Below are 21,858 nucleotides of genomic sequence, written 5' to 3' on the forward strand. Positions count from 1 at the left end.
TTCTACCATATCTGCACTGGTATCTGCTGAAGGCTGGGATTCTAATGGGAGAGGTCTATCAATGGCTACTAGTCAGAGGGCTGTGGGCCACCTCCAGCCTCAAAGGCAGGATGCCTCTGAGAACCAGTTGCAGGGGAGTAATGGCAGGAGAGAGGGCACGCCCTCAACTCCTGTCTGTGGCTTCCAGCGGCATCTGGTGGGCTACTGTGTGAAACAGGATACTGGACTAGATGGGCCTTGGGCCTGATCCAGCAGGGCTGTTCTTATGTTCTTATGTTCTTATGAAGTGGCAGAAGCTTTCCTACAGGTTCCCAAAACATGAAAAAGGCAATAGTCACAGAGAATGCTACCTAGCTTGGCAAGAACTAGAAAGGCACCTGCTCTCTGAGACAGGAGTTGACACCATCTTAGAAGCGTCAATCAAAACTGAAGCTGTGATATGCTACAATCTTTTAAAGTGCATCATCGATGTTGTACTCTCCTTGGGAGAACGTGGTCTGGCATTTACTGGTTCATCCCATCGAATTGGTGATTCAAACAATGGACACTTTTTAGGACTCATTGAACTGCTCTCCAGGTGGGACCCCATCCTTCTTAGTGTGCTAAGTGTAGAGGAGTCGCAGAAAAGGAGTGAGCGGCTTCAAGTTCATTATCTGTCCCCTGACTAACAAAATGAATTTATTGCAGAATGCTCAAATCTTGTGAAACAATACATTTTGCTGGAGAGGCAATCTGTAAAGCACTTTGCAGTAATAGTAGATGCCACACCAGATTCCTCCCATATTGAACAAACAACATTTCTTTTGAGATATGTACTTTTAAAAGAGACACAGTATGAGATTCAAGAAAGATTTTTCAAGTTTGCAGATTGTAGCAACAAAAGAGGGAAATTGCTCAGTTGAAATAGAAATTGCTCAGTTGATAACTGAAACATTGAAAGAACATGCTATTCCTCTCAGTGATTATTTAATTATTTAAATTATTTAAGGTCTACAATGTCTCAGAAATGTCTTGTGAATTTGGCCAGGCTAAGTATTGAATCAAACATTGCCAGAACAATTAATTTTCATGCTGTGATTCGAAATATTTCACCAAAAAAAGACCAGGAAAGCTCTTTTTAAAAAGTAAATACTAAGCCTGCCTACCTGTTAAAAAACTTTTTACTAATAGGGATGTGCAAACTGATTCAGGTACAAATCGATTTGTACCCGAATCTAGCTGATTCAGGTGATTTGGAGACAAAACTAATCTCCCCTGTGGTCCATTGGCTAGATTCAGGTACAAATTGAATTGTGCCTGATTCGATTTGAATTGATTCAAGATTTGGCTCCCTCCTATTAATTCCCTCAGATTCCCAGATTTCATTGAAAAAAGAAAGCTAAGCTCTAGCCCCTGTAGAGGTGGAGTTATGGAGCAAAATGTGTGGTCACTATTTTTCAAGTGTTTGGATTCTTTGGTTTATAATAACTTTCCCTCAATGAATCCCTATGAGGATTCATTACACACCTTCAATTGTTCTATTCATTTTGACTGTCTTTTCCACAGTGCCAACTGCCATCTGCCAACTATACCCCAAAAGGCAGTGGGGTACTACTCAGTTTATGTTCTAGGATTTTTTTCAAGTGTTTAGGCTCTTTGGTATCTAATAATCTTTCCTCATAATGAATCCCTATGAGGATTCATTACACACCAAAGTGTCTAAACACCTCAAAAATTCCTAAAATATAAATTGAGTACCCTTGTGGGTTGGGGGGGCACGGAATGCCACTAATTCCCCCCCCACCTGCAAAGCAGTGGGGTCAAAATGAACAGAAGAAATGAAGGTGTGTAATGAAGACACCAAAGAATCTAAACACTTCAAAAATACCTTAAAAATACACTGAGTACCTCTGTGTGTTTGTGTGTGTGTGTGGGGGGGGTATAGTAAACACATGGCAGTTGACAGCTGGCACTGTCCAATTATAGTCAAAATCATTTGTGACTCCTGAGGATGTGGACAAGCTGCTTGGGACGGTGAGGCCTACCACTTGTTCTCTTGACCCTTGTCCAACATGGCTTGTTCGATCTAGCAGGGAGGCTGTTGTAGACAGCCTGGTAGAAATCATAAATGCCTCTCTGAGGGAGGGCAGGATGCCTCCTTGTCTTAAGGAGGCAATCATTAGACCTCTTCTAAAGAAACTTGCATTAGATCCCTCAGAGTTGACCAATTACAGGCCTGTTTCCAACCTCCCATGGCTGGGCAAAGTAATTAAGAGGGTGGTGGCCTCTCAGCTCCAGGCGGTCTTGGAGGAAACTGATTATCTTGACCCATTTCAAACTGGTTTTCGGGCGGGCTACGGGGTGGAGACTGCCTTGGTCGGCCTGATGGATGATCTCAAATTGGCAATTGACAGAGGAAGTGTGATTCTGTTGGTCCTTTTGGATCTCTTGGCGGCTTCTGTTACTATTGACCATAGTATCCTTCTGGAGCTTCTGAGAGTGTTGGTGGTGGGAGGCTCTGTTTTACAGTGGTTCCGCTCCTACCTCTCAGACAGATTCCAGATGGTGTTGATTGGAGACTGTTGCTCTTCAAGATCTGAGCTTAAGTATGGCGTCCCTCAAGGCTCCGTACTTTCTCCAATGCTTTTTAACATCTACATGAAACCGCTGGGAAAGATCATCAGGGGATTTGGAGCTGGGTGTTACCAGTACGCTGATGACACCCAGATCTGCTTCTCCATGCCAACTTCTTCAGGAGCTGGCATATCCTCTCTAAATGCCTGTCTGGAAGCAGTAATGGGCTGGATGAGGGAGAATAAACTGAAGCTGAATCCAGATAAGACGGAAGTACTTATTGTGCGGTGTCAGAACTCCAGAGACGATTTTGATCCGCCTGTTCTAGATGGGGTCACACTTCCCCAAAAGGTACAGGTTCTCAGTCTGGGAGTACTTCTGGATTCACACCTCTCCCTGGTTTCTCAGGTTGAGACGGTGGCCAGGGGTGCTTTCTATCAGCTCCGGCTGATACGCCAGCTGCGCCTGTTTCTCAAGATCAATCATTTCAAAACTGTGGTACATCTGTTGGTAACCTCCAGACTTGACTTTTGTAATGCGCTCTATGTGGGGCTGCCTTTTTATGTAGTCCGGAAACTTCAGTTGGTTCACAATGCGGCAGCCAGGTTGGTCTCTGGGTCATCTCGGAGAGACCATGTTACTCCTTTACTGATGGAGTTACACTGGCTGCCAATAGGTTTCTGGACGAAATACAAAGTGCTAGTTATAACTTACAAAGCCCTAAACAGCTTAGGCGCTGGGTATCTAAGAAAGCATCTTCTTCATTACAAGCCCCACCGCCCATTGAGGTCATCTGAGGAGATCCATCTCCAGTTATCACCAACTCATTTGGTGGCTACACAGAGATGGGCCTTCTCGGTCGCTGCCCCGAGATTGTGGAATGCACTCCCTGCTGAGATACGATCCTCCCAATCTCTGGCAATTTTCAAAAAACACCTGAAAACCCTTCTCTTCACCCAAGCTTACTCGGTATCCTAAATTTGGGGTTTTTTAAAATCTGGTTTATTTTAAAATTTAAAACTTGATTTCGGGGTTTTTAATTACTGTAATGGTTTAATTGTTGTTTTAAAATGTTTTAAAATTGTTATATTGTTTTTAATTTGTTTTAGCTCTTTACCGTTTTTAGTGGTTTGTTTTAACTGTAAATCACCCTGAGCCATTTTGGAAGGGCAGTATATAAATCAAATAAATAAATAAAAATAAATAAATAAAAATAAAATGAACAGAAGAAATGAAGGCATATAATGAATCCTCATAGGGATTCATTATGAGGAAAAGTTATTAGACACCAAAGAAACTAAACATATCAATATCCCTAAAAAAAGGTCTCAATCTCATTTCATAAGAAGCCAGAATCCTTCCTGCTGGGAGTAACACAAGGTGCAATCTCTACAACTAATTTAACATTTTTTATGTATGCCTCTATGGCGGCTAGAATTATATATGCACAAAAATGGAAGACCAGTGAACTGCCTTCAAAAGAAGACTGGCTGATAAAAATTTTGGAATATGCGGAGATGGCAAAACTTACAGCACTATTAAGAGATCAAAACTTGGAATGTTTTAAAGAAGATTGGAAACCATTTTTGTTGTATCTAAAGAATTATTTTCCTACTATGGACTTGACAGCAGGGTTTGAAATTTAGTAAAAATCGCAGGTTGGTTAGATTAATTATGTTTGTAAGGGTTTGAATTTACGTTTTGAATTATTATTATAGCAAGGGTAAATTTTATAGTTGATGATTCACGAAGAAATATGAGCGGGAAGTCTACCTTTTTTGTGTGTATTTGTAATGAATGATAATATTACGGTTGTTAAAATTAATAAAAATTGAATTTGGGGGGGGAAAGGTCTCAATTAAGTGACCTTAACTGTGACCTTAAGTGACCTTAAGTGACCTTAACTATGGGAGCTGTTTATGCTTTTAAAACTAATTTTTTATGAATGACTGTATTTTGTTTTATTGTGTTTTAGTATTGTTGTATTGGATATGTTTGTTATTTCTATTTCTGCTGGCCAATGGCTGTAATAATAAAATTGATTGATTGATATCCCTAAAATGTAAAATGAGTACCCCACTGCCTTGCGGGGGGTGTGTGTGTAGATGGCACATGGCAGTTGGCACTTGACAGTTGGCAGTTGACAGTGACAGTCAAAATGAACAGAAGAAATGAAGGTGTGGAATGAATCCTCATAGGGATTCATTATGAGGAAAAGTTATTATACACCAAAGAATCCAAACTCTTGAAAAATGACTGCACATTTTGTTCCATAACTCCACTTCTACAAGGGCTAGAGATTAGCTTTTTTTTTTTTAAAATGAAAGCTGGGGATCTGTTTTAGGGTTAGGATATGGCAACTTCGAATCCCCATTGTTTCCTATGGTGAAAATGTTCAAAATCAGTAAAAATTGATGAAAAAAAAGTGTCATATTGCCTTGAAATTTGGGTGATAGGTAGCACCCATGGGGTCCTACACATCATCCAAATTTGATTCCCCTAGGACCTTGTTAAGTGGTCTGAATCAGTCAAAATCCAAATCAAATCAAAGAAAAAACAAATCAAATCTGGGGTGATTTGGCGGGGGTAGATTTGGACACAAAACAAATCAAGGGTGATTTGTTTGGGGCACAAATCAAATCAAAAAAATTGATTTGTGCACATCTCTATTTACTAATAATTATGTCTTCTGATGATCTGATCTGCACTGCAATATAAAATGATTTTTTAATGTGAATTCTTTCTCCTTATCTGTATTGTAGCATAAACAAAGATGTTCAAATCAAATGTGCATTCTTCTCTCTGATCCTCTTTTATTTTATTTTATTTTATTTTATTTTATTTATGAAGAAGGGAAGGGGCCCTGAAAGAAACTTTGTACCCCCTGATGAAATTCCTCTCAGAGGCCCTGGTCTCAGCTGCAAGGCTGATAGGATTGGGCTGTTATCACTCACATTTGTCTTCCCACACAACGTCGTATAACCAAGTTGCTGCTTAACTTCTTTCTCAATAGGCTAAGCACGCCAGTCTATCAGCACTTGCAGTGGTAAGACTTCGATCTGAGTTCTCATTTCATTCTTCTTGGAGTTTTTTCTTTTTTTTCTTTTCTTATCTCTGCATCCTTTGGTTTCTCAGCAGTCTTTTGCAAAAGTGTCTGGCTTAAAAGGAAGCAGCATTTCCACCTCCAAGGTTGGTGCAGAAATTGAGGTAGTGAATGCCTCGAATGAAAATAAAGCAGCACATGAAAGTAACTTCAGCAGCATGAGATTGTTGTGCCTCTGGGTGGCTGAGAAGGCGAGGAAAGGCACCTGACTCCATGGGAATGCCTGCAGACAGAGAGCCCAGCAGCTAGACTAGAGAAATAGGAAGTGCACTTTCTCTAGATTGTGTTTGGCTAACTGAACCAAGTAGAATCATAGAATCATTGAACTTAGGAGTTGGAAGGTACCTTGAAGTCCAACCCATATTCAGAAAGCAAAGCTCCAGATGATCTTTAGAGAAGGAGAGCCCACCAGCATTGCGTGAGGCAGAGGCTGCATTCGCACATAACGCAAAACCAGAGTTGAAGGGCCAGAGGTTGCCAAACCTGTATGTCTGGATGCAGGACACCCCTTCCAAACTGCAGTTCTGCACAGAGGTTTCGCTCTCCACTGCACCCTCGGGTTGTAGTGAGTTTTGCCACTCCAACCCAAGGTTGAATGCAACCCGCATTATGTGTGAATGCGGAACTGCAGGCTGCATTCCGTGTAACCAGAGTTGAGGGAGGAAGCTCCTTCCTCTCTCTGACAGTGAGTGGCTGTGTGGGCTGTCCTTCATGCAGGAAGGAAGCCCACACAACCAGTTCCCCCTCCTCTCTGCAGTCTCCCTGACTGCAGAGAGCCTGCTCTCCATTATATCTAAATTCGGACAGGAGAGCGGGGGAAGGGGAGCAGTTCTGCGTTACATGCTAATACGGCCGGAGTGCTCCAGTGTCAAACAGCTTGTCAATTGTGCAAAGAAGCACCTTCCAAAGTTCTGCTTCTCCTTAGCAGGAGGACAGCAGAGCAACTGGCCCTTTTCATCCCCAGCACAGCATCCCGCCAGTGGCTGTTGCTATTGTCTACCTTGTGTTCCTTAATAGATTGTGAGCCCTTTGGGGGCAGGGAACCATCTTCTTTTTTAAATATCTCAACTGTTTTGAGAATTTTTGCTGTTGAAAAGCAGCATTTAAATAATAGTAATAATAGTAAGTCTGACAGATAAGAAATTCCTCCTAGCTTGAATCTGTTTTCTTGTCATTGCACAGTTACAAAAATACTCTAGCTCCCTTCCATTTAATTTGTCAGATCTGACTGGCATGAACTGGGAATAATAATAGAGCCAAGTTACTTCCTAGGCAAGTTACTTCCCCACTGCGCCATTAGGTGGCTCCTAGAGCAGGACTGAATTTTATGTGCACATTTCCCTCTCCCTGTGCACACATGCATTGGGTTGTAGCAAGCTGCAAACAAGGTTTGTTTGGCCGCCTTCTGCCTATATTGAAAAAATAAGAATATATATATATATAAACTGTGACAAAAAACTTGGGTGTGGGTGCCCAGAGGTAACAGTCACAAAATCAGCTCCACAGGACTAGTTTTGTTGTTCTCTTTTGTAGCTAATTAGGAGATAATGATTCGCTTCAGGTTCCCTTGCTGTTTGAGGTATGCAGGGCATACAGAGCATGTTCCATGGTAGCACCAAGCCCCCTTCATTCCTTCTCAGCATTTTGCTTTCTGGTAGCAAACACACACTGCCCTGTTTCAGAGGGCTCTGAGATGTTCTCTGGGAGATTGTGATTTTATTGCCTTGTTATTGTTTCTATATTTTTAATGTTTATTTATTTTTATGTTGCAAGCTACCTTGGAGTGCTTTGGCACAAATGGTAGGATATAGCCGTTTTAAGCAGTCAATCAATCAATCAATCAATCAATCAATCAGAATCAAGAAATGCCTTATAAGAGACAGGAGAGTAGTTTAGAGACACACTAGCTGTAAATAACCATGTGTTTTTGTGTACAAATAAAGCCACATGCTCCCAGTGACGCCACATGCTTGCTGCCATCACCCGAAGCTGTCAGAAGCAGGCCTACATCACCGGAAATGGTCAGAGCCAGGCCTATACCCTCACCCCAGATGTTCTGACTCCCCCCCAAACCAGAATATGCCTGACCATGCCCTGAAGGTGGATGTGACCCCTCTATGAACATCCCCCACCAACCTGGACCAATAGGAACAGGTTTTAGAGCCTGGAAAGGCTTGATGGCACAGGTGTGATAATGAAGCGGCAGCCATTTTGTGTAACTTTATTGGCTAAAACAGGTTCAAGTGACCCCTCTATGTACAGGCCCTGTGGCAGAGTGCTTAGGGGAGGCCATTTTACGGTTCTGCAGAGACCATGGAGGATGCTATGACTCCGCTGTTACCACTGGCACGCTTGAACATCAAGCCTGGGAAAGTCAGGACCGTGCATATTTATTTATTTAGCACATTTTTTAGCACATTTTTACGCCACCCCATACAGAAGTCCCTGGGCAGTTCACAATCTAAAAACAACTGTTAAAACATTAGCACAATTAAAACAATTTAAAATACAAATAAAACTCTAAAACTCAAAGCTGTAAAACTTGAAACTTAAAACCTGACTAAACAGGTATGTTTTCAGGTCCTTCTTAAAAACATTCAGAAAAGGGGAGACTCTATATTTGTTAAGAAGCGTGTTCCAGAGTCCCAGGGCAGCTCTAGAAAAGGCCCGGTCTCGAGTCGCCACCAACCGAGCCGGTGGCAACTGCAACCATACCTCCCCAGATTATCTTAATAGGCAGTGGGTGCTTATTGAAATATAATATCAATATTTCATGATTAATATTAAGATCAATATTAAGATTAATATTTCAAAAAGTAAACATAAAAATCTTTGGCAGTAAATTGACTGGGGTGCAGGGTTATCTGCTCAGCAGATTTTTTTACATTGAGCCGGTTCCATCAATACTTTCCCCCTCATATGATTAAAAGAGGAACATGCCAAGAGTATGTATCCATTGTGGCGTCTTTCACAGATATCCTAATGCCTTCCTGGTGCATCCCTTGATCACATGGGAGGAGCTGTTTGTCCAAATGGCTACTTTGCATTTGACCCAAATACTAGTTAAACTAGTATTTGGGATGCATATAGAGTGGCAATTCGAATGAATTGCTTCAGTTCTCCCTTTACATGATAAAGGGATGTACGAGGAGGGCATCAGAACATCTGTAAAAGATGATGAATGCATTCTCGGTATGTTCCCTTTTTAAGCTCATGAGGGGCAAAATATAATCAGAAGCAGCCCATTGTGCATTTAAGTACTTATTTAGCTGCAATCTTATGCACACTTCATGAACAACAGTACATTTCATTGAACACAGTGGGATACACTTCTGGGTAATATCAGGATGTACATATTTTTTACTTTCAGTTATTCTCAGGAATATGGTCTCCACGTACGTTTTCAAAAAAACCTTTTGAAACTATCATAGTTAAGATTGATATAGAATTGTTTTCAAAATGTTTCAAAAGAATGCACCAGATCTTTAATCCAACGTGTAATTCTTCATTGCTAGCCCAAGAACTATGCAAAAGCTATATTACAGAGCATCAGTTATGGATATAACACTCTTGTCCTTTTCATTAAATGCACTAACTTGAGGACATGGCTGTCAGTTGAACAGGCTTTGCTAAAATCATTCTTGGCAAAATGCAAGAAATGGAGTCAGAGTAAAATTAATCAAGATCAGTGAACCTAGATAATTAGGCACACATACTGCTTCCTGGGACCAACGCCAGTAACATTTCTGTGCTTTGTTTTGTTTTTTAAGCTATTTTGTTCTTTATTTGAAGGATTCATTTACAGGCTGTAGATTGCATACATGTAGGATAATAGAATACAATCATCACTCGCCAACCGTGGTTTTACTAACCGCGGTTTTGAGTATATGCGAATGGGAAATTGTGACAGGTCTTGCCAACTGCAACCCAAGTATCCATGGTTGGCGAGGTTTTTTAGTGATGGGGGAGTGGTGGTTTCCAGTGATTTGGGGGTGGATTCAGAGGTTCAATCTGCTCATTCCTCGTGGTGACCCTTGCTGACCTTGCTGTGCCTTGCCAATTTAAAATGCCTTTGAGTGATTTGGGAAGGTTCAAAAAATTTCCAGAGGTCCGACCTGCTCATTCTTCTTGGTGACTCTTGGCAATATTGCAGGATTTTTGGTGATTTTTAGCATTCTTCCCCCCCCCATTTTCCCCTTTTGTTTTTAGGCCTTTTGTGGCCATGGTTTAGGGATGAGCCTGAAGCGTTCCGACGCCTCTTTGGAGAGGCACCGAAATGCTTCAGCTCCCTGGCACCGAAACGTTTTGGTGCAGGGTGCAGCGTTCTCTTAAGAGGAGGCGGGCAGGTCCTACCTGCCCATCCTCCAAGCCCCTGCCAGCCTGCTGCGGCGCTATTGTTATATATATTGACTTCCATGCAAGCGACAGCTTGTGCCACTTGCTCCTCTAAAATGCCGCACCGCGGTGATGGGATACATCCCAGCAACAGCATGCTGGCCCCGCAAATGGCATCAATGCATACACCAATGCCATTTACAAGCCGATGCCGGGCGAGGGATGCTGGGGATGTATCCCATAGCTGTGGCACGGCATTTTAGAGGAGCAAGCAGCACAAGCTGCTGCTTGCACGGAAGTCTTTCCAGAACAATAGCGCCGCAGCAGATCGGTGGGGGCTTGGAGGACAGGCAGGTAGAACCTGCCCACCTCCTCTTAAGGGAACCCCATGCTGCCCTTGGATGTGCACCGAAACAATTTGGTGTACATCCCTACCATGGTTCCCCTAACCTCCCATTTCCCATAGTTGCCTCGCCAACTGCAAATTTGCCAACAGTGAGGTTTTGCCAGAACGGAACCCTAGTGGTTGGGAAGAGATGACGGTATTAAGAATATTAATACAAGCACACAGGGTTCATTCAGACATCAGATGAAACCATACTAAACCATGGTTTCACATTATAGTTTCACATTTTGAACCTGGGTCTGCTCCTCAAACTAGGATTTGAAACCATGGTTTGAAGCAAGTTTGCAAACTACATTTTGTGCTAAATAAGGTTTTCCATTATGGGCCCATTCGAACAACAAGTGAAACAGCGGGTAGGTTTATATGAGGTTAAGCCAAGAATCATGCGACAGAAGTTCCGGCAGTGGCGGTTCGATTGCCTCCACCTGATATCCCTCTCCCTCTTCCGCCAAGCACATCACTTGCCCAGCAACCATTGGCTCTGATATGAGAGGGGATGTGCTTGTGAGAGGAGCTTCAGCGCAAACCCCAGTTTATTGCATTTGAACGACACAATGGAGTCAGCAGAGCTCCAGTTCTGGCAACATACCAAACCTCAAACCGAGGGTCAATCCACAGTTTGAAGGTAACAACAGAATCACGGTTTCCCCATATCCAGATGATGAGAAACGCTGACCTCAGGCAAGTGTAACTGAGGTTGGGATGTCATTCAAACTCAGCCACTGTCGGAATTTACAGTCCAATGACAAAACTAATGTTAGGCCCACTGCTCCACCTCAAGAGGACTGCTGCACCATGGAGACAGAAGTGAAGCTATGAAGCTCAGTCCTGATCGGATGGTAATGGGGTGGAGGGGGGAAGAAATAAGCAGTTCAAACGGATACTTTGCCTGTTGTACATCTGGAAGCTCAAACCATGGTGCAGGTCCTTAACTACGGTTAGCACAAACCATGATTTTGCATTATGTCTGAAAAAACGTTTTACAAGAAGTATGTCAGACAACTACACACACGCACGCACGCACGCACGCACACACACACAGAAATTTATTACATATATTCACCACAAAGAGGTAATGCTTCTTCATACTTTCTGTGAATACTACTTAATTGATAACTTGGGCTAACCAGAGGTAATTTTAAGATTATATCCAAGGGGAATATTCCATAAATATCAATTTCAAATAAACCCTGTTTTGATGAAGGCCCATTTTATTGCTTTCAATGGCATTATTTAGTCATAACTAGCTGGGAGCAGCTTGCCAAGGTCTCACATAGGGGTCTTTCTAGAAGTCCTCCAAGCTCCAGTCCAACACTCAGTATTCTGTGATTCTCAGCCATATCTGGAGATACCAAGGTTGAATCTGAGACCTTCTGCATGCAAAGCATATGCTCTATCACTAAGCTAAACCCCCTCCCCTTTTCCTGGTTGATTCTAGCCCTTTTCACTGCAGGTGACATTCCAGGATCACCGTTTCAAAAAACATTTTTTAAAATAATTGATGATTGAGATTGTAATCTTTAAAAAAGCGGTTACCTGAGTGCCTCGTTTTTCAGTCGGCTTCCCCTGCTGTGACAAAGTCCGTATTTCATTATATCCACTTTTAATATACCCATTCTTGACTTTTCCAGTGGAGCCATATTGATAGGGCTTAGCCGATGTCAGCAGGACTTTGGATTCTACCTTGATGTTGGGGAAAGATGTTTCGGAGATACTGCACAAATGTACAGTGAGGCAGATCAGGAACACTAAAGCTGCATAAAAGAACATCACCTGGAATTCCGATCCCAAATATTGTCCCAGGACTGTATGTCCCCAATCAATGGCACCTGTGAGGTAGCCAAGGGCCCCTCCTAGACCTAGAGAAAAAGAAATTGTCTATTAACATTAAAAAGAGAGCATTAGCTTATTTAATACTGAGATGCCATATTCTCTGTGTGAATTATTAGCTCATTCAAATATGGCAGACACCACATTAAGAACCACTGGTCTAGCACATTCTTGCCTAATTTTTATTCTTATTTCTTGTTCATCCAGTCCCAAAGGCTCTTGGCATTTTTACATGTTTTAAGATATACATAAGACAGCCAATAAAAATAAATAATTTATTAGATTTCTATACCACCCAACCTAAATGGCTCAAGGTGGTTCATATCAATAAAAACAGGAAAAACACACAAAACAATTAAAGAAGTTAAAACAAATTAAAACCATTTAAAAGCCACTAAAAGTCAGACTTTAAAAATGTGTTTTCAGGGCTCTTTTAAAGGTCAATAATGTTAGGCCTCAAATATCTATAAAGGGCACATTCCACAGCCCAGGAATGACTGTGGAGATTAAGGCCTGGACCCAAGTTACTGCCGGAAAAACTGGAAGCAGTCAGACATGGAACTCTCTTGAGTTCCATCACAATCCAGTTCTTCCCAGAGTTAGGAATGTGATTGCCAGCTCGAGGTTGAGCTGGCTCATGCTCAAACCGGCCCAGCTCAAGGGCTCGCTCTTGAGCTCGACAAGGCCCGGTTTGGATCGAGGTTGAGCTGAACCCCCAGGCTGGGCCGGGGCTGGTTCAGGGTTGTTGTGACCTGGCCATGCAAATGGTCAGTGCACATGCATGGCAGCCTCCAAAATGGCCACCGCCACTGCAGAGAGATCCGAAATGGACCCCAAATGGGCCAAACAGCCCATTTGATATCGGGGGAGGCCAGCAGGGGAGGGGGGACCACCAGAGACCCCCCCACAGCTGCAGCAGCACCCCCAAGGCCCCGCAATGGCAATAACTCAAGCCAGACTGGGCCCAGCTCTAGTGTGCACAAAACCAGACCAGACCTGGTTTGGTCTGAGTCTGGTTTGTTTTAAACTGAACTAGATTTTCTGGTTTTGTCACACCCCTACCCAGAGATTCCTTTTGTTCCGGTACTTTGGTACAGAGTCTGGGATAAACTACACAGAGTTCCTAAATTTAGTGGATGAAATTACTCAAGCTACTCTGAAACTGGCCAGGATTAAGGAAAACGAACCCATCATTAACACTGTCTGGTTCTGGGAATTGCTTCAGCTGCAAATGTCATGCTCACTGTGCATCAATGAGAGCTACCAAAACACACACACATACACAGCCTGAGGTTGGCTGAATGCGTTAACATCCTAAGGAAATATCATCCTCTACCCATACTTGAAAGAATAATCAGGGTCTTTGACATCCTGGTTGCTGGTTTTACAATGCAGCACAATCTTTCATTTCAGTTGTGATGAGATCACCAGACATTCAGATCACATGGAACTTCCTCTTCTTGTCACCACTAATTTCAGCGTGTCTTTACATGTTTACCTTGACATGTAAGGGCTGATCTGGAGAAGGCCAGAGAAAGTGCATCCTTGGAGCACCAGAGCTGCTGGGTTTGGGGAAGGGAAGCACCCTCATTTATGGTGGAGGGGACAAAAAGCTTTTGGAGAAATATTCCAAGCAGGGAATAAAAGCTCCTTTTTCAGAGCAAAAGATAAGCTTTTATTTTAAATGGTTCTATCAATGCTTTTCATTAGATCAGAGGTAGGCAACCTCCTCAGCCACTGGGGATGATAGGAGTTGTAGTTGAACAAGAGCTGGAAAGCCAAATGTGCCTACGCCTTAGATCAAAATTAGCTAGCTATGTACACTGGCACCATCATTCCTTCCAGTACCAAACCTGCGTGGTCCTATGCTGGTCCATTGGAAACTGAAACTGGACCACCTAGACAATTCATGTTTCCTGTATACCTGATGGATTCTTCAGGCAGGCAGGCAGAAGAGTATTAGTTTGAAAATTATATAACAATTTGTTTTGGGTTTTTTTTAATGATCCAACAAGAACCTTTGATCAGTGACTTGCCAATCCAATAGAATGTTGAAGGCAGGTAGACCATAAATTTTCAGTATATCAGTTGAAAAAGAAAGGACAATTAAGTGGTGGAGGAAATTATTATTATTTCTGCTATCACCATCATCATCATCATCATCAACAACAACATTACTACCACTACCACTACTACTACTATGATGAATAATAAATAGTAGTAGTAGTAGTAGTAGTAATAGTTCATTGGTTACTGGCCTGCTTCTGGGCTAGATTCAAGGTGCTGGTCTTGACCTTTAAAGCTCTACATGGCTTGGGGCCAGGGTATCTGTCAGTCCGCATTCACCCATGTGAACCGGCCAGGGCCCTCCGCTCATCATCTCAGGACCCCCACCACTAACAGAGATCCGGTTGGCGGGGACTACGCAGGGCCTTTTCGGTTGTGGCCACTCATCTCTGGAACGCCCTCCCTGTAGAGCTTCATCATCTCCCTCCCTTAGTGTTTTTAAAAAAACAACTTTAAAAAACATCTTTTTAAAGAGGCATTCTAATGTTTCGCCTGTTGCTTAAATCTGATAGGTTCTTTAGTTTTTACAATTCTTAGTTTGTAGGTTTTTAAAAAAATAACTTTTAATTTGAAATTTTAAAATCTGTAATTCTGATTGTGGCTTTAGCTTGGAGTTTTAACTTGTTTAGCTTAATTTGGTTAATTTTATCTGTCTGTTTTTACATTGTAACTATTTTATAAATGTTGTGAGCCACCCCGAGCAGTAGCGTACTGAAGGGGTGGGGTATAAATATTTTAAACAAACAAACAAATAAAATAATAAATAAGTAGTAGTAGTAGTATTTATTATTAATTATTATTCATTTTTTATGATGATGATGATGCTATTTATACACAGTCCCAGATGTTATTGACTGGATTTATTACTTTAGTTATTGGGCCATTTCCGAGGTGCCTCCTGGCATCGTCCACAGTCTTCCTCTGCTGCTGTCCCACCATAGGAGAAGCTTTGTTTCCCCCTCCTGACCTCTTCCTCCACTTTGCCACCACCCCATGCCTTCGTGTGGGGCATACGTGCCCTCTTCCAGCTCCTCTACTTTATCCCTCATGTGTTGCTGTGCTGAATGTGAATTAGGCTTCCTCCTCCTTTCCACAATCAGCCCAGTGGTGCATGGGAGGAAGGAGCTGGAAGAGGGCACATGTGGCACACGGCAGTGGTAGTTGTCACTGCGGAGGAGGAGGAGGAGGAGGTGGTGGTGGTGGAGGAGGAGGAGATGAGTGTGTGTGTGTGTGCACATGAATTGTGCAGTGACTCTTGCCGCTGATACTGTTAAAAAAGAAAAGTAGAGGAGGGTGCATTCAAAGTGGGGGAAAACATCTGGCTCTCTGTCTCAGGTGCATGGTGGCCTTGGTACGCCACTCGCTAAAGGGCTCAGATTTAGGATTGGCTGCTGATTGCTGCTATTTCACATCGCACAACAGTGATGCAGTACCAAAAATAAGGCCCAACACGCACTTTGCTTGATGTCTTTATTGTTCCCGGAATTGTGTGTGTGTGTGTGTGTGTGTGTGTGTGGTGAGGGAGCTGTTCCATGGCACATTATAAAACAATCACATTTGTGGTTTCTAAATTAGTCTAAATGTAAAACAAAAAAACCATCTGCCTTCCTTATGATAATGGCATTGCCAAACCCATAACAAGAACATTCATTTTCTACCTGGTCCTTTGAGGGTTGGAGGTGATGGGAAAGGATTCAGGGATGCTATTTTGTGTTGCTGCAGACTTTGGAGTGAGATTTAAATATGCAGCACAATCCTCATCTTGTTTATGCAGAAGCTAGCCCTGCTGAGTTCAATGGGGCTTCTCCCTAGTAAGTACGCCTAGGACTATAGTCTTACTTAAAAAGGCTATAGTCCTTTGCTGCTGAATCTTCTCTGCCCCTCGGCTAGATTTCTGCTCTTTCTGTAGCAAAAACAAAAACAGAACTATCTGCAAAAGGAAAGAAAAAAGACAATAAAAAGAAAATATTGGTGTGTTGTTTTTAAAAAATAAAAATAAATCAGCATGTGTCCCAAAAAGCAGATAAGATTGGTTAGGAGAACTTTTATTTTAATTCTAGGTGGCTGTTTCTTTAAATGAAGTTCCTCTTTCACAGCCTCTCTATAGCTGCTGCAGTCACAAGATGACCTCTTCAACAATGCTTGTGACTGAAGCGATGGATCAGATGATCAATTCATTCAAGAAGCTTAGGCACAAAGAAAGAGAGCGGAACTCTCTAAGCAGCAGCAGCCAACTCTCTCCCCACTTCTCCACCCCCACAAGACCACCAGGTGAGGAAAGAAGAAAGGGCTAAGCCCTGGGTTACCTGTCAGGAGGGCGTGATAATGGAGACCTTTCTCCTTATCCTGGTGAGAGCAGACATCAAATAAATAGGCCTTGATGGGGCCATCAATAAAGTCAGCCGCAAAATCAAAAAGCACCACTCCCAGCATGGTAATAACAATGGCCCAGGTCTTCTGGGTGCCTCTATCAGCAACCAGCGCTGCAAGAGAAGAAATCAATTCACATTCATCTCTATCCCACTCTGTGGACCACACAGGGCCAACTGGATTGCACTTTTCCATTATGTTCTCTCACATGAATAGTTGCATGGGAAATCTATAAGGTGTTAGCTGGGAACTTCCATGTTTCTGATGTGGCTGACAACTTCCAAGATTGTTGTGGCAAATTCCACTTCTTTTTTTAGGATGCAGCTAGATGTGGTGGCAGCAAATCAGTGTGTTTAGACATGGAACTATCTCAGTCGTATAAGCCCTATTCAGACATTACACTGTATGAGTGTACATGTCTGTAGACTCGTACGTGTATTTGTGTGAATGACTGTCGTTGAGTGCATTTTAAAAGCGGACCTGAATACAACAACAAATATTTATATACTGCTTTTCAACAAACGTTTCCAAAGCAGTTTACATAGAGAAATAACTAAGTAAGTAAGTAAGATGGATCCCTGTCCCCAAAGGGCTTACAATCTACATACAGGCCTTTCAAATGCATGGTACAAGTAGGAAGCAAAATGCTGTACCTGCGTCCAACATAACATGTGAATGACTGTACCTGTGTATAGATCTGTCCCTGTGTACACTATACACTCATTGTACGAGTGTTGAACATAAGGTGTGAATGGGCCTATAGTCTAGAGGCTATAAAATGGGGCAGGCTGGGATAATTCACAGCAGAAAGAATGGAGTGGAGGAGGAGTGCAGAAACCTCCACACAGCACCTGCTGCTACTTCTCTGCAGCCCCTGCCTCCTGTTTTGAGAACATTCCTCGTAACCAAAATCACTCCCTTATTGCAGCTCAGCTGAGGAGAAAAGGGTCTGGGGAGAGAAACTGCAGGGGAATAAGCTGTAGGAGAGGTGAGGGCTCTCACCTCTTTTACTTACTTACTTATATACTTACAATGTTTATATCTCACTCTTCCTCCAAGGAGCCTTGGGCAATATATATGATTTATATTTATCTTCACAGCAACCTTGTGAAGTAGGTTAGGCTGAGAGATAAGTGACTGGTGCAGCATCACCAAGTGAATTTCATGGCTATCCACCCTGTCATTCATCGGCAGCCTCTGCTGACCTCCACAGCTTGGACACAGTATAATGATGTCACTACCTGAAGCAAACCAGCTCTGGGCAGTGATATCACTATCACTATCGTGGGTTGCATCTGTGTCTAGAGATCCGAGGTCGGCAGTGAATGGTGGGGGGATTTGAGCCAAAGAATGGTGAGGGGGGCGGGGGCGGGGCTGTGGTAAAGGGTGGGGCCGGTGGCTCTCCCCGGTAGCCCCCTCACCCAGCAGGGCCACCAGAGGCCTGTGTTCATCACATGCAACCTCTCAGTAGTAGATCCATTCCTGGCTCTTCCACTAAGTTTGGCCCCATCCCCTAAGGGGAATATCTAACAGCAGACAGCGCTTACATGTAGTCACCCCGCCAAATGCAAACCCAGGTGAACGTAGATAATTAGCAACGTAGATAATTCATGCTCGCTACCACAAAGTGCCACCTAATGGCACAGTGAGGAAGTAACTTGCCTAGCGAGCAAGAGGTTGCCGGTTTGAATCCCCACTGGTATGTTTCCCAGACTATGGGAACCACCTATATCGGGCAGCAGCGATATAGGAAGACACTGAAAGGCACCATCTCTCACTGCTACGGAGGAGGCAATGGTAATCCCCTCCTGTATTCTGTCAAAGAAAACCACATGGCTCTGTGGGCGCCAGGAGTCGACACCGCTCGGTGGCACAACTTTACTTACCACAAGACCAGTTTGATTGATTCCCTGCTAACTGAGCAAAAAGGCTCCTGTTCAAGGGGTGAGTGTCTTACATTTAGCAGGGGAGAGCATAGCATGTGGTTGTGCTGATGCCTCCTTTGTGTTGCTTTTTAGAGTGTGAAACCTTTTGGGACAGGAAGCTATTTCCTCATTCCTTTTTGCTATGTAAACCACTTTGATGATTTTTGTTTGGTTGGAAAGTGGTATATAATTATAATAGCTGACATGATTCACTATGTAATGAAGCCAGAATACTCTGTGTTGGTGCTGCAGCTAAGCCGGAAGTCAGCCCTAACACTAGAGAGAATGGCGGTCATATAATCAGAGGCACTCTTACCCCTGGACTTCAGGGCCAAAGTCCAGGCCTCCACATCCCCTGGGGGCCCCCAAATCCTCTTTAGTCTGTCCTGGGTGGTGTGGTTTGTGTCCGCAAGAACCTACATGTTAAAAAATGATGCTTAACTTGCAGGGGGGGAGTGTCCAAAGGCCTTTAGGTCCAGGCTCCAAAATTACCTAGGTGCACCTCTGCATGTAATCAGCATTACGGCTTGTGATGTTTTTGGTTAATCCATTCCTTGATCCAGGCCAGCTTTTGAATGGGGCTTTATTTACTTGCATTCCAGTCCTGGGGTAGAGGTGGGGCTAACAAACAGCCAGCAGCAAGAGCACTAAAGGCAGACTGCACTTGCCTCTCTGTAAATAATATCTATTTCATTAAGCTATTAATATTCCTGATTCCACTGTTTCTCCCCTTGTCATGAATGGGAGAAACAGGGGTAATGCTGACTGCATGACTGTCAGTTCTCTCCATCATTGGGGCTGCCTTCACTGTGCATGAATCTACCCCCATCTCCCCACCCCAATCTCCCTACCCCTCCTTCATACCCACATACCAGCCTCTTCCCATCTCCTTTTACATAACCATTGCTGCCCTTCTTCCTCAATGTAAACAAGTGTAAAAGTGATGCATATTGGGGCAAAAAACCCCACACTGATGGGGTCTGAGCTGTCAGTGACTGATGAGGAGACAGATCTTGGGGTTGTGGTGGAAAGCTCATTGAAAGTGTCAACTCAGTAGCTGTGATAAAGGCAGAAAATAAAAAATGCTAATATTATAATGCCTTTATATAAATCTATGGTGTGGCCACATTTGGAGTACTGCATACAGTTCTGGTCACCATATCTTAAGAAGGGCATTGTAGAACTGGAAAAGGTACAGAAGAGGACATCCAAGATGATCAGGGGCCTGGAGCACCTTCCTTATGAAGCAGCAAGGCTAGAGCATCTGGGGCTTTTTAGTTTGAAAGAGACTAGGGAGGAGAGCTGATAGAGGTGTATAAAATTATGCATGGAGTAGAGACCCTGGGCAGAGAGAAATTTTTCTCCTTCTCTCACAACACTAGAACCAGGGCTCATTCCGTGAAACTGAAGGTCAGGATATTTAGGACTGACAAAAGGAAGTACTTTTTTCACACAGCATGTAATTAATCTATGGAATTTTCTGCCATGGGATGTGGTGGTGGCCACTAGTTTGGATGGCTTTAAAAGCGGCTTAGACAAAATCATGGTCACGGGTCTATCAATGGCTACTAGTCTGGTAGCTCTAGGCAGAGGCACAGCTAGGTAGTTTGGGCACCCGGACTGCCCCCGCCACAAGGCCTGCCCACGCTGCAAGCCCCACCACCACCGCGAGCCCCCCCGCCACGAGCCCCCCCCCCCGTGAGAGCCACTATTCAAACTGCACAGACGTGCTGGAGCACCTCACAGTTCTCAAGGGCTGCTGGGTAGAACAGCCAGGCCCAGCGGCCGCTCCCACTCCACCTGCTGCCGCCATGGGGGGATGCCTGCTCGACTCAGCCCCCCACCCTGGTCATGCACATGGCAGCTAGAATTACTGGCAATGATGTGTTTAGAAAACCAAAGCAACTCCATTTTACTTAGAAAACCTCATTCTAACTTAAAGTAACCCCAGCCCAGATCAGGGACATCACTGCCTCTCATGATCAACGTCAACATTATCTCGCTCCACTAAATTGTATCTATGAAACTTGGTTCTCACAAGGTTCTCACTGTTCTTCGCTGACAGTTAAGAAAACAGGATTTAACCAAATAAGGAGTAATCACCAGATGAACAATGAATCATTCGCATGCGTACTAGATACTTAGACCACCATTTTATCGTCACGTACACTGTGTCTAGGGTGTCAGCATCATTCAGATTGTTTGTATAAATGCAAGATGCACCTATAACCAAACTGTAATCAGTTTGAGAGCGCAAGCCTACTGATTACCTATTGCTAAACTGCAGTAGCAATAAAAGCCTCTAAATGATTCCCACTGAGTCTGTTTGATTGACTAAGAGGCGGACCCAGGGACGAACCATGTTCACATCAGCAAGATCAGTGGTTCAGCCTCACAGTGGCGGCATGAGCTCGTGGGAGTGGGGGCTCGCAGAGGTGGAGGACCACCACCCCAGGCCTTTGGAGCCCCCTCCCCCGGACCTTGGAGGCCATGTACTGGGGCCCCAAGGTTCAGGAATAAGAACACCTCTGGAGAGGCAAGATGCCTCTGAATACCAGCTGCAGGGGAGCAACAGCAAGAGAGAGGGCATGCCCTCACCTCTTGCCTGTGGGCTTCTCAGCGGCATCTGATGGGCTACTATGTGAAACAGGATGCTGGACTAGATAGGCCTTAGGCCTGATCCAGCAGCGAAGTTCTTATGTTCTTATTGCAGTCATGACCTAAAAATCTGGGAACTATGTATGATGAGCTGGTCCTTAATCTTGGCAATATATAAGAGACCATGTCTACACCCTTTACAACAATAAGCTATTATACCTGTTAGAAGTGTCTGTACACGACCACACCCACAAATGCACAGGAATAATGACTGGCCAACCTTACAAGAATGTTGTACAGACTACTCAGCTCGTCTGTGAAGCACTTCAAACACTCAAAAAGTGATATATAAATGCTATCAAGTGTATTTTACTGTGTTAAAATGTATATTATTTGTATATTACTTGCATTGTTTTACTGTTGCGGACCACCCCAAGCAGTATTGTAGTAGATGGATGGGATATAAATATTTTAAATAAATGATAACTCAACTAGCTATTTTCTGGCAGTATCAGTCTCTGCTTCAGTGGGCATGGGACATAGTATCATGCAAGTTTCCAAAACAAATAAGCCTGAACTAAACAATGCAAAGCAGATTAATGTCAGTCTCTAATGAGCTTGCCCTTTGCCCATTTTGTAGAGCCTGTGAGCGACTACAAAGATGCAGCCAT

At 43.4% G+C, this 21,858-nt stretch overlaps 1 protein-coding gene across 7 annotated transcripts in view; it reads right to left on the reverse strand.

Moving 5' to 3' along the window:
- SLC45A2 (solute carrier family 45 member 2) overlaps positions 1-21,858 on the reverse strand; it is a 35,735-nt gene that overhangs the window by 13,303 nt on the left and 574 nt on the right. The window contains exons 1-2 of one of the 7 annotated variants that reach the window (XM_053303793.1): positions 15,953-16,077; positions 11,934-12,256 (exon numbers count right to left, since the gene is read on the reverse strand). In XM_053303793.1, the coding sequence (XP_053159768.1) occupies positions 11,934-12,167 (234 nt within the window). In that variant the 5' untranslated portion in view covers positions 12,168-12,256; positions 15,953-16,077. Of the gene's footprint in view, positions 1-6; positions 514-5,507; positions 5,907-7,639; positions 7,717-11,933; positions 12,277-13,289; positions 13,374-15,952; positions 16,078-16,600; positions 16,778-21,858 lie in introns of those variants that run through there. The other 6 variants (XM_053303795.1, XM_053303792.1, XM_053303800.1 and 3 more) reach the window with 6 other exon arrangements.

This window comes from Hemicordylus capensis, chromosome 2 (genome assembly GCF_027244095.1).
Source record: "Hemicordylus capensis ecotype Gifberg chromosome 2, rHemCap1.1.pri, whole genome shotgun sequence".
NCBI classification, from domain to species: Eukaryota; Metazoa; Chordata; class Lepidosauria; order Squamata; family Cordylidae; genus Hemicordylus; species Hemicordylus capensis.